Genomic DNA, 13,433 nt, shown 5'->3' with positions numbered 1-13,433 from the left:
AGAGGATTCCCAAAACCCTGTTTCAACTTTGAGTTAGCATATCTTCCTCTTTGTGCGTTCAAATTGATTGATTTGAGTTTCATTTTTCTTATCACTGTCTTATATTTGTTTCTTGTGTTTAGGATTTTCTTCAATTTTTCCATTTTCCTATTTGAAAGTTTGTTAGAAGCTCTGAAGGTCTTCTGGACGAAATCCTGTTTCTCCAGACCTGTGGACCAACTTGTGAAAAATTCTGGGAACGATTGGGAGGGATTTGTAATCTGAAAGTTTTATATAATTTTTCTGAATATCTCTTGTGTATCTCATAAAAGTTTCAGGTGAATTTCTCATATGGATTGGCTGCTAAAAAATCCACAAGTTCACTATCTCCAGAAAGCCTACTGTGCAAATTCCAGAATTGTCAAAGCTTCTTGATTGAGCATTTCTAACTCTCTTTCTACTTGTTTGGTGTTGTTTTTGATTTTTTTTTATTTTTATTGTTTTTAATTCTAATATAAAAAAAAGAAAAAAAAAAATTTCTCTTGATTTTTGTTTGCTTGCATTTCCACTCATACACTTGCAAAGGGCATATCATTTGAGCTTCCTTGGTCTTTCCATCATTTTGAGCTTGAATTTGAATCATTGCTTGTGGATATAAATTTCATTGCATTTTATGGCTTGGTTTCATGATCATGATTCATTCCATCATTCATTTGACATCCATTCCCATCCATTTCCAGCGCTTAACATTGACCATACATCCCATTTCCATAATCAATTTCAACAATATAACTTTGATTATCCACCCCCATATCATGATCATTTCCATCCAAGTCACAATTATGAATTTTTCAATCCCATGAGTTTTGAATCCAATCTAAGCACTCATGTTGAGCGTACACCATCCATTGACATTGAGCATCTAGAAAAATTATATGCACAAAGGGGTAAATTTTATTGTGTGCATTGTGAGGCTATCTCCCACTTCTATTATGATTGTCCTATTCTAAAAGGATATTGTGAACCACATGGAGTAGCCCAAGCCTCACAAGAGAGAAATTACATGTTTCAAGTTGAAGACACACAAAAAGTTGCTCATGAAGCTATTGAGAATATAAATACACCTCAAGCCACTCAATCTCCAAAAGAGAAGGAGTCAATCCAACCCTTACTTCAAGAGGTAATTTCTCCTATTCCTATTGAGGTTGATTCTTCTTCACATTTGACTTTATCTAATGATGAGCATAATGATTTAAATGATGATGACGTAGATGAAGAAATTATAGTTGAATCACCTTGGATGTTTGAGCATGAATCATATTGTGAAAAAGTATACCCTTGGGAGAAAAACACTTTGAGTTCACATGATAATTCTCTTGATTTAAATTCAAATATCATTGAAAGTGTTGACTCTTCACTTAGCTTGAATAAAGAAAATGAAATGGATGTTGATGGTGGCGATGATGTATCTTGTATGCTTGAAATTCCAATTCCTTCTTGTGATATTGTTAATAGTGCACATGCACTTGTTTCTTCTAACCATGATGTGCTTGAGAAAGGTTGTTTACCTTCTTTTGTAGGTGAACAAGGCAATGTAGCCAAACCATCTCTTGATTTCAAAGAGGAACTTGCTCAACTTGAAAAGGCTGTAGCTCCTACTAAGGATTTGAACAAGGAATTGAAAATAACTCAAGATGACAAGGAGGTTGAAAATCAAGGAATTGATTTTACAAAGCCAAATAGTAATGAGAATAATATTGATTTAATGCTTGATGATTTTGATGATGAGTTGGCTTTGTTTCATAGTACTTGTTCTAATTTCCTATTCACTTGTGATTGTTCACATGATTCTCCATGCCCTATTTGTTTAGAAATTAATTCATTTGTGCTTGAAAATAGTAGCAATCATTTACTTGATAAAATAATTGATGATGTATGTTTGAGTGAAATTAATCATGAGTGCACTTCTTTAGAACCCAATATGCTTGAGGAAGGGTTCTTTGTTGATTTTATAGGTCTAAATGATGATATGGCCAAGAACCCCCATGTACTTAGAGGATTTATCATTGCAATGGAAGAGACCTTGGCTAACCATGAAGATGATCAACCACATAAAGTTATGAAAGATTCTACACCATACATCTTGGAGCCATTACAAATTGATCTTGAGCCTCCACCTAAGATGCTTGGAATGAAGATGATAATGAGTAGCTTCATGTTACTCCTCAAAGATGAAAATTTCAACTTCAAGAGCTTGTGGAGATTTAAACTAGGTTGTATCTTCTTCACCCTTTCTTTTTACTTTACTTTGCTTTATGCTTTGATTTGTTGATTGAGTAAATTGCAAGTGTGGGGGAGATGAACCTAGTAGGAAAGTTAGAGTTTATTTGCTTTATTTGACTTCTTTGTTTTGTGTTTTAGTTTGAAAAAAAAAATTTCTGGACCACACTTTTGTTATGCATTCATTATTGATCTCACCTTATTTTATCACTAGTCTATACATACATTGAGGACAATGCATGATTTAAGTGTGGGGGAGAGAAATAAACATTTTATTTTGTTTGTTTGGTTTTGTTTGGTTTTGCAAAAAAAAAAATTCAAAAAAAAAAAATTTCTTTGTTTTGTTTTGTTTGAGGTTACTTAATTACCTAGCTCTTGAATGGATATTTTGATTCTTGAGATGTGGTAATTTTTAGGATTGAATAGGTGTGAATGAACATTCTTTTACCTTGAATTAATGGATTAGAGTGGCATATTACCCATTCATGGAAGAGGCTAAACACTCATGTGTGATTAATTCCTTAGTGATGTTACCCTCTAGAATTTGTTTCACTTCTTAATTAAGACCATATATCTTGCACTTGTTTGATAGGAGATGAGAGATGGCATTCATAAAAAATAGCCAAGAGCCAAATAGCCAACCTATTATTATTTATTATCCTTTGTTAGCCACTTTGAGCCTTTGGTTTGATTCTTAAAAAAAAAAATATTCACCCTATTTTTTCCCAAGGAATGCATGTTACACTTTTATATGTCTTTTTAATATTCATTGCATGTCCTAGATCAAATGAGTGGATGCCTATTATCATTTCTCTATCCATTACTTCCATTGTTTTCAAAGAGTTAGGGGCAACCAAAAAAAAAAACAACAAAGATAGATTTGAAAAAAAAAATTAGTCAAAAAGAAAAAAAATAAAGTTGCTAGAAAAAAAAAAAAAAGAAGAAAAAAAAAAGAAAAGAAAAAAAAATAAAAATAAAAATAAAAAGTTGCCTAGCTCATTTGTTTTATTATTTCTTATCATTTCTTTCCATCCTCATTGTGTTAAGGTGTTCACTCAATTGAGTTAGGTTATGCTTTGCATATTAAGGGGATATATCTTGATTTAGCATTATTTTGATGCTAACCCTATTTTTTTTATATACATGCATTTCTTAGACATCCTTTCATTACCTATATCACAACCTAATAAAGTCCATTTGATTCTTGATTGCAAGTGTTATTTAGTGATGGAGATGTAGAAGGGTTACAAATTCATAGTAGGGTTTATCCTAAGAAATTTTGAGTGAAATTTAATACCTTATACACTTTGAGTGATGAGAGCAAACACTTAACCTAGAGAGGCTTACTCTTTGACATTGATTCTTGGTAAGGGTTTGTTTGTGATGTGCATAATTCTTTCGTAATTATTGCCACATTGATTGATAATTTGTAGAAGTTCATGAGCTAGTATTTTAGTGACTTGAAACAATGTTTTTCTCTTATTTCTTTGTCTTATAGTTTCTTTTGGGACCTTTTTCACTTGATTTTGCCCGGAGTGCAAAAGCTAAGTGTGGGGGAATTGATAGAACACATTTGTTACCCACTTTTATTTGTCAATTAGGACCATTTTATTAATGATTTATCACCTTCAAGTGCACACATTGCATTAGATTTGGAACTTTGCCTAAGTTTCTAATATCAGTGCACTAGGGGCATTTTGGTCCAAAAAATAAACTTTTGAGAAAATGTACAAGAAAAATTGACAAAGTGCATTTTATGTCCAGTTGATGAATGGTGAAATTATATTTTTAAAATTCATTTTAGTTTGGGAGTAATTAAATAAAAAAGTCAACACTTTCTTAAGTGTCTTAGTTTGTCCTAGTTTTTGGTTTGCCTTTGTGTGAAAATTTTTATATAATTTTGTGCAGCCTAAAAATTGGTTAATTTAATAAATTCTCCCTTCTAATTATGAATTTAATTCTGGACATGAATTAGATTTTATTATATCATATGCTATTTAATTGAATTATGTGATTTATGTGACATAGGTGGCATGTGACTTGTGCATCAATTGGGCAATTGAGGTCAACACTCCTTGAGGACAATGGCTGATGGTTTGCACGTGAATTATGATTATTTTGAGGGATTAGATCAGCTAAAATGATGTGGATGACACATGGGAAATTAGGCACACATTGGAATCATCTACAAACCAATAGGAAGTTGCCACCTTGCAAGTGTGACAAGGCTCCCATTTACATTTTAATTTCTTTTTCCTTATTTTAATTAAGCTTCAGCTGATGGGAGACACCAAGAAGCACGCCATTTTAAGCCTCAAATGGGATCCAACACATATCTCATTCATCTTCCACATTCTCTCTCTCTTGTTCATAGTGTTCTTCATTTTCTCTCTTTTGTTCTTCATTTTCCAGCATCCTAACCTCCATTTTTCAGCCACCAAACCTCCACAAAACTCATACCATTCTTCTCCTCTCTTCATTTTCGTTCCATCCCTTCCATTTTCACAAGGATTGAAGCTCATTTCCATCATTCAAGAGCTATGGAGTTTGGTCTTCACAAGCAATCACTAGGGTTCTTGAAGATGAAGATTGGCTAAGTTTCTTTGTGGAATCCTAGAGAGATGAAGATGGAGGATGAGTCTTGAGCTTCAAATTGGCTAAGTTCTTTTGTTTCCTATCCTCTTCTCTTTTTACTAGATGGTTAGATTCCTTAATCTAGGGTCTAATCATCTTAGCTTATAAATTCTAATTTGAATTTGATGTTGATGTAAAGAGAGAGGATTGTTTCATTTAATTTCTTCCTTGGACAGCCATGACTGAATTTTGCCACTCTTTGTTTGGCACATAATCTTGTGTTTTTCAATTAGTGAATTTCTTGTGTTAATATTGCATAATCTTGTGGTGTTAATGCTTGTGTTGTTGAGTAGCTTAACATAATCTTGTGGTATTAATGCTTGTGTTGTTGAGTAGCTTGACATAATCTTGTGGTTGCTCAATTTATGTGTTTGACCATGGCTGTTGAGAGAGGATTTTGAGTGAATCACTTGGCTAATGTCTTCACCAATTGGTTAATTGAACTAGGGACTTTAATCTAAGACCTAGGGAGGTTAGCTAATTAGGTTAATTGGCTTAGGATAATTTTCTTAAGTCATGACAGCTTTAGTCAAGAGGAAAGGGAAGCTAAACTTAGCCTAATCATGAGAAGATAATGAGTCCAAAATCAACTAATCTCTAGGGTTCCATTATTGTAAAAAGGGAAGTTCATTTCACTCACTTTCACTAGCATTTTAATTACTTGCATATTAGGTAATTAGTTTAGATAATTAGCTAGATAACTAAATTCCTACAAACTTTGGTTGATTTATTTCACTAGATAACTTTCAATTAGACTTAAAACCATTCCTTGGGAGATGACCTAGGGTTGGCCCTATATTGCATTAGGGTTAGCTTTAGTGTAATTTTGAGGATAAGCGACTAATTTCCTATCACCTATCAGCTTTTTATATCTACCTTTATAGATCTTAATCCCAAGGATTTAAGTGGCTTCACTTAAGTCCTTCGTAGAGAAATATTTTCCTAACCAAGACTTGACATTTTGCAAGGTAGGAATGTCATTCCCAATGAGTAGGATATCATCTACATATAGCATTAGAAATATAATTGCATTGCCATTAACCTTTTTATAAATACAAGATTAATCAATGTTTTGAATAAATCCAAACTCTTTGATTACTTCATTAAAATGTTGATTCCAGCTCCAAGATGCTTGCTTCAATCCATAAATGGATCTTTGAAGCTTACACACCTTTCTAGAGTCCTCTGGACACACAAAACCTTCAGGTTGTATCATGTACACTTCCTCAAGTAGACATCCATTAAGGAATGCTATTTTAACATCCATCTACCATATTTCATGGTCATAATATCTGCAATGGCAAGGAGGATTTTGATTGATTTAGCCATTGCAACTGGTGAAAAGGTTTCATTATAGTCTACATCATTAGTTTAGGTGAATCCTTTTACAACCAATCATGCCTTAAAGATATTTACTTTGCCATCCATGTCAGTTTTCTCCTTGAAAACCCACTTGCACCCAATGGTTTTTATTTCTTCAGGTAGATCAATTAAGGTCCATACCTTATTATTGTACATGGATTGCATTTCAAACTTCATGGTATTTAGCCATTTCTTAGAATTTAGTCCCACTATGGCTTCTTGATAGGTGGTTAGTTCATTATGTTCAATAAGCAACACATCATGACATTTATTAATCAGAAATCCATATATCTAAGGATAATATTGTGTCTTATCAAACCTTTGTGGGCCTTGTATTATTTGAGTAGGCTCATTTACTTCTTGTGAGTCTTTTCAGTTTTTCATCTATGACTTTGTGATATTTTATGGTTCTTGAATTTCTTCAAGATGTTCTTGCTCCCACTGGTTCTTTTAAAGATAAATTCTCTTTCTAGAAAGATGCCATTTTGAATATAAACACTTTGTTATCAGTAGAATTATAGATATAGTATCCCTTTGTTTCTTTAGGATATCCCATAAAAAGGCACTTTATGGATTTGGGTGCTAACTTGTCTGAGGCTTATTTCTTAACATAAACCTTACTTCCCTAAATCTTGAGAGAATAAAAACTAGGTTTCTTCTCAGTCCATATCTCATATGGTGTCTTCTCAATTGCCTTAAATGGAACATGATTTAGTGTGAACGTAACTGTTTCTAGTGCATGGCCCTAAAAGGATGGTGGAAGATCTACTTGACTCATCATGGATCGAACCATATCTAATAGTGTTTGATTTCTCCACTTAAAAACGCCATTCCATTGTGGTGTTGCTAGAAGAGTTAATTGTAAGACTATCCCATAACTTTTGAGATGATCAATGAATTCTTAACTCAATTATTCACCTCCTCGATCAAATTGAAGAGTTTTAATAGTCTTGCCAAGTTGGTTTTGTACTTCATTTTGGAATATTTTGAACATTTCAAAAGATTCAAATTTATGTTTCATTAGGTAGATATATCTATATCTACTGTAGTCATCAATAAAGATAATGAAATACAAATAACCCCCTCTGGCGGCAGTACTCATTGGTCCACATACATCAATATGTATGAGTCACAGTAAGTCATTAGCCCTCTTACCATGCCCAATAAAAGGTGCTTTCATCATCTTTCCTAATAAACAAGATTCATAAGTGTCATAAGATTCAAAGTCAAATGAGTTAAGAAGTCCATTTTGATAGAGCTTAGAAATACATTTCTCATGTATATGACCGAGACGACAATGCTATAAGTAGGTTAGATTTAAATTATTCAATTTAATCCTTTTAGTAGTTACATTATAGATGTTTACATTACTACGATATTCCAGATTTAAAAGATAATAACCAAAATGAAAATCACCATTAGCATAAAAAATGTAATTTCAATAAATAGAACATTTGTCATTCCCAATAATGGAAGTAAAACCTTCCTTATCCAAATAAGAAAGGGAAACAATATTACCACTCAAAGCAAGAACATAATAGCAATTGTTCAAAACTAACAAAAGCCCATTAGGCAAAAGTAATTTATAAGTGCTTATGGCTAAAGCAGTAGCTCTTGCTCTGTTTCTAACTTGTAGGTCCACTTCACCCTTCGTCAACTTTCTATTGTTTCTAAGACCCTATACATTTATACAAATGTGAGAACCACATGCAGTATCTAATACCCTTATAGAAGACGTAGAAAGACAAATGTCTATAATATAAATACCTAAAGGAGTAGCCTTGCTATCCTTCTTTTTTTTCATATCTTCTAGGTAAAGCTTGCAGTTCCTCTTCCAATGACCTGATTCATTGCAAAAGAAGCAAACTCCTTCCTTTAGAGGCTTTTCCTTCTTGGTTGGAGGCTTGGTTTTGGGCTTGTTCGACTCTTTGGTCTTACTATCTAAGCCTTTACCCTTTTCCTTGCCCTTACCCTTGCCTTTACCTTTCTTTTGCATACCTTTTCCTTTTTGAACCATTAAAATAGTGCTAGGCTTTTTCTTAATATTTTGCTCAACAATTTTAAACGTCCCATACAATTCAGAAATGATTTCTCCATGTCATTCATGTTATAGTTCATAACAAACTAGTCATAACTTTCTAGGAGTGGGTTCAAGATCAAATCTGTAGCCAACTCTTGGCTTAAGGAAAATTTGAGTCTCTTACGGTGATCAATATAGCTCTTCATCTTTAAAACATGAGTACTAACTAATAAACCCTCAGCCATCTTGCAGGAGTGTAAGGCCTTTGTGGTCTCATACCTCTCTTGCCTTGCCTGTTGTTGGAACATTTCCCTAAGATGTATAATCATCTCATAAGCCTCCATGTGTTCCAAATCTCTTTAAAGTTCTAGAACAATGGTAGCTAGTATTAGGCATCCTACATCCACCGAGTCATTAGTGTGCTTTATGTAAGTATCCCTTTGAGCTCTTGGAGTGTTAGCCGCAGGCTCCTTAAGAATGGGTTCATCTAGGACATAAGCCTTTCTTTCCTGCTTGACAACAATTCTCTAGTTCCTGAACCAGTCAAGAAAGTTTGTCCCATTGAATTTGTCCTTCTCAAGGACTAATCGCAACGATAGTGTAGTAGTGTTACTAGTCGATATGATTCTACAATAAAATACACAAAGTTAATTTTATATCTCCCACTAAAATTAACAACCCTCAAATTTGATTAGTGGGCTAAGACCTATATTTCACCTAAATTTAAGTCTGCTTTGGCAGGACGCTTAAAATTAAGTTATTTAGGTAGGAAACTCATTTACCAATTACATTATATTTAACTCTTAGATCTTTAAGAGATTCAACCATCATATGATCCGGCATGTTCAATCCCATCTAATGCCTTGAGATCTAAAAGTGTTTTGATAATCTAAATTAAGTCAGACAATAATGAATCTTTGTGAGTAGTACCATTACTCACACTTGTCTCACTAAGATAACCCAAATGTATCCACTTTGGTGGATCTTACATTTGAGTAATCTAGATTTTAACAAGTATTCATTAATTGATAGCATTATGACTTAATTTTTTAATTAAAAGGTTTGATTTATTAATTTAATAATCATGTAAAGTGAAAGCAGTTGTATCTCATACAAAATCATGCATATTATGATCTAAAAAGCATAATTAAACATAACACAATATGGCTCACCTAATCTATGTCCATCCTAAGCCAATGAGAGGACTTCTCTAAGAAAATAAATTACATCAAGAAACCTCATTTATATATAAGAGGAGATTGAGATGAGCAGAGAATGTACATTTAAAGTTTGTAGAGAGAGGCATGACACGCAAGCTGTATTTAAGATTTACAACCCTTGTAAAACTAGAGCTATATATGTCACCATACCCAAACAACTTTAAGGCAAAGAAAAACACAACAAATAAACAATTCATATATAATGAAAGGTTATAAATTGTGAATTAGGTTGCACTATGAAGAGTTAGCCACGGTGGTCCTGCTTTGAATGAGTTACTACCTCAAACCCTTTAGACTCATCAATCATATTGACAATCCAGAATAAACTATATAAGAATGCAAATGAACAATAATGACATTAAGAATGCACATCATATGGACAAACGTTAGTCATATTGAGAATGCACATCATATAGCTAAATATAAATCATATTAATTTATTTAAATTCATATAAATTCAAATATATATAAAATGAGTGTGTATATATATATATATGTTTTGAAAACATCACATGAAAAACATATATATATATATATATTTCAAAAATATCACATATACATTTCAAAAATCTTAAAGCAACGTTAATCCAAATAAGTTCATCACATGAAGATTTAAGAATGTAATCAACCAAAACCCAACTTAAATGAAAATTTAACCTGGCTTTGGTACCACTATTGGATAGGGAGGCACAATGGAAGATTAAAATTTTAAAGTCCCTATCCTGATATAGACTGAACGAACTCATTTAAGTCAAGATGGATAGAAGAGTTACCTTTTAATTCTTTAAATTTGGCACACATTCTCTTTAAGAGTTTATATATCAGGAGTTGACAACATAGATTTACTCTGTCTACCCATATCCACACGAACAGCTCTCTAACTCAAATAGCATGCTAGCGCTCCCAGCGTCCAATCTTCTTTGAATGTTAATTTTCCATTATACAGGGTGTTATGTGGCTTTCAAAATGTTTTTTCATTAGAACTTTTCTAACTCTCTCATATTTCATAAAGGATGCCCTTATCTATATAGAGTATGTAGATAAGGGTTTTCAACTTGATGGGCCTCATGGCACAGATAACATGGAATTAATGGCAACGAAGCTTGAGGATGGTAATCATGAGCATGGTGACATGGAAGGAGCCTAAGGCAAGGAGTAAAGAGCCCAATACTTCCAATCCAACATACTTAAAGACCCATTACAATATGTTGGAGGTCCAATGATAAGAACCCGAACTAATGCCATGAAGAAAGCCTTATTTAGTCTTGTGCAAGAAGTCTAAGATCTTGGAGAGCATTGGGACACTCCTCTCAAGCCCAAAGGAGAGCATCTATACGTGTATAATGTGCTTAAGATCTAAATCTATGAAGAGCCAAGCCTAAGAGTCGCAAACCTTAGCCCAATGCAAGGAAGGCTATAAGTTGAACCTCTTGCAAGCAAGGAGGAATGAAACTCTAGTAAAGAAGTCAAAGATGGCATGATTTTAAATCCTTTATGATTCCTTGATTGTCTCCTCAATTATTTTCTATTTTCAATCTAGTCAAAGGTTATAATTAATTATATTATTAATTTCTAAATTTTTTAATCTCATAATTTTAGGATCACATCTCCTAAATTATGTGGCTAAATATTCTCTCATTATTTTATATTATTTCTCCTTTTAGTATTAGGAAATTAGGGTTTTAAATTTAGGAAATAGTCTTCTCTATGATCCTATATATATTAGGCATGCTTCCTTTTGTAAACAGAAGGTAAGTTGAATGAAATTATTCATTTTAGAGTTTATAACTCTTGTGAGCCTTAGTGCTTTGTAGTGGCATCCTATGTGAGAAACAGATGTGATCAAGAGCGTGATCAACTCTTGTGCTGTCTTCGAAGGTTGAGGTTCCTAGAGGCAGGTGCTCTAGTGGATTTTCTCCTTGATCATTATCCCATTATTTATTTCATATCTTTCTTTATTTTCATCATAATTTTCATCCCTTTCTTTTTGTTCTTGTGCTTTTTGCTATGTTTCAGAGTTCTGTTCCTAAACTAACATGATTCTGCTTCCGTGTCCCTTATCAGATTGGTATCAGAGCTTTGGTTGCTAGTTTTGGTTCAAATTCTTGTCCTTTCTTCTTCTTGTTCATCTTGAATTATTTCTTTTTGTGATCATCTCTTATTTACCCAATCTACTTCTATCTTTTGGTTTTTCTCTTCTTCATCTTTGTGACTTTTTTACCTTATGTGAGTTTTCATTTTATTAGCCTTCTAAAAAAAATACCTGAAAATTCGTGCAAAAAAAGGCAAAAAAAGTGTTTGGTGTGTTGAAAAAAAGGAAAAAAATCCAAAAATTCAAAAAAAAAGTTATAAAAAAAATATATTGCTGTAAGTTATGACTATAGAAAAAGGCTATTCTTGAACTCCAAGTCACCAAAAGGTTGCCTAAAGAGAAAAGTCAACTTAGGTGATAAGAAAGTCTTCTACGTTGATCACTTTCTTATTTTTAATTTTTGGTAGCACTTTTCAAATTCTCTACTCTCTTATTTGCTATTTGTACTACTCTCTTATTTTATTTAGTTTCTTGTTTTTGTCTTTGAATATTTGACTTTTTAACTTTTATATCTTTCTTTCTTATTTTTGTCGTCACGTCTAGTTTTTCCTTTTACAAGCTTAATTTTATTTGAAAATTTTGCTTTCCTAAATTGCAAAAAAAAATTATATCCTCTTTTCATCTTGTGCTTGTTTTCTAGTTTCTTTAATTTAGAAGATATTCACTTGGTTGTTTCTTAGTTTCTTGATTTGTGTTTGGTTTTGCCATTGGATTCTATCCACAAGCTTAGTGAGTGGTAAAAGGCAAGTGTGTTTTTGCATCATTAAAAAAAAAGCCATTAATTTTTGTTGTGAAATATGAGTGACTTTATTTATCTTGAGAGTAAACACGTGAGTTTGTTGTGTGATGATCCATTTTCATCTTATATGGTTCTAGTGCTTCTGTAAACATGATTAACAAGGATGAATCCCCTAGTATTGATATGAACTCTGTTTTAAAACTTATCAAAACACAGTTGCAGTAGTTTCGCTTAGAACTTGATCATAGGTTCCATAAGGAGGATAAAGATGAGCTGGAGACTCCTCTTCCAAAGGAAAGAAGCGTGAGACCCCCAGTGATGATGAGGAGTATGAAAAGTCCCTTCTCCTAAGGGGATGAAATCCTCAAAGCATGATGTTGACTTACCAGACCAGAAAGTAAAGTATCCTTCATTCAAGGTAGCAACAATCCAGAAAAATACCTTGATTAGCAAATGAAGATGGAGCAAATCTTCATGACTCTTGATTTGTCTGAGTCAAGAAGGTAAAAACTACTTCTTTGAATTTCATTAACTATGCTGTTTATTGGTGGCAAGATTTATAGTACAAAAGAAGCCATTGGGAAAAAGCCTATTAAAACGTGGGAGAAGCTTAAAAGGTACTTTAAAAAGGCTTATGTCCCCAGCTACTACTACACAGAGCTGAATAGAAAATTGAGAATGTTTTCTTAAGGATCTATGATAGTGGGGAGAGTATTTGCATGAGTTGAATATCTTGAAGTTTCGTGCAAACATTCAAGAAAATGAATGTGAAGTAATGTCAAGAATTATAGATGGCTTGAGGCCAGAGTTAAGAGGCTTGACTTATACCCTTTTATGGACAAGGAAGAGCTCATACACAAGGCTATAAAGTTGGAGTAGAAAAATAAGAACAAAGTTTCTAAGTCCTCTTGGAAAGACTCCTAAGCAACTTTCAAATGGAAGGATTCTAAAGCCAAAGATACATCCCAAGCCAAGAAAAATAAAGACCAAGTATGAGGGTAAAAACCTTTAACCCTAAACCTTCTATTATTCATCTAACACTTCTCCTATTAAGTGTTTTAAATGTTATGGTGTGGGCCACATAGTGAGAGATTGTATGCGCTAGCA

At 33.1% G+C, this 13,433-nt stretch overlaps 1 protein-coding gene across 2 annotated transcripts; it reads left to right on the top strand.

Annotated features, from left to right (window-relative positions):
• The first annotated feature begins 524 nt into the window (after positions 1-524).
• LOC129300436 (uncharacterized) lies at positions 525-5,153 on the top strand. 2 transcript variants are annotated; one of them, XM_054939008.1, is made up of 2 exons: positions 525-2,252; positions 4,288-5,153. In XM_054939008.1, the coding sequence occupies exons 1-2, from the start codon at positions 653-655 to the stop codon at positions 4,296-4,298; spliced, it is 1,611 nt and encodes a 536-aa protein (XP_054794983.1). In that variant the 5' UTR covers positions 525-652; the 3' UTR covers positions 4,299-5,153. The 2 variants fall into 2 exon arrangements, with proteins under 2 accessions (XP_054794983.1, XP_054794982.1); XM_054939007.1 differs by having other exon boundaries at positions 525-2,255.
• Positions 5,154-13,433: the final 8,280 nt, after the last annotated feature.

The sequence above is a fragment of the Prosopis cineraria genome, unplaced genomic scaffold (assembly GCF_029017545.1).
Source record: "Prosopis cineraria cultivar Desert tree isolate PC_DT_omini unplaced genomic scaffold, ASM2901754v1 PC1590, whole genome shotgun sequence".
In the NCBI taxonomy this organism is placed as follows: Eukaryota; Viridiplantae; Streptophyta; class Magnoliopsida; order Fabales; family Fabaceae; genus Prosopis; species Prosopis cineraria.
Note: the sequence above shows the minus strand (reverse complement) of the source record. Positions and strands in the feature narration are given on the sequence as shown.

Bases quoted from the DNA above. Each gene is read 5' to 3' on its own strand.
- LOC129300436 (XM_054939007.1), top strand. From the start codon at position 653: ATGGCTTGGTTTCATGATCATGATTCATTCCATCATTCATTTGACATC.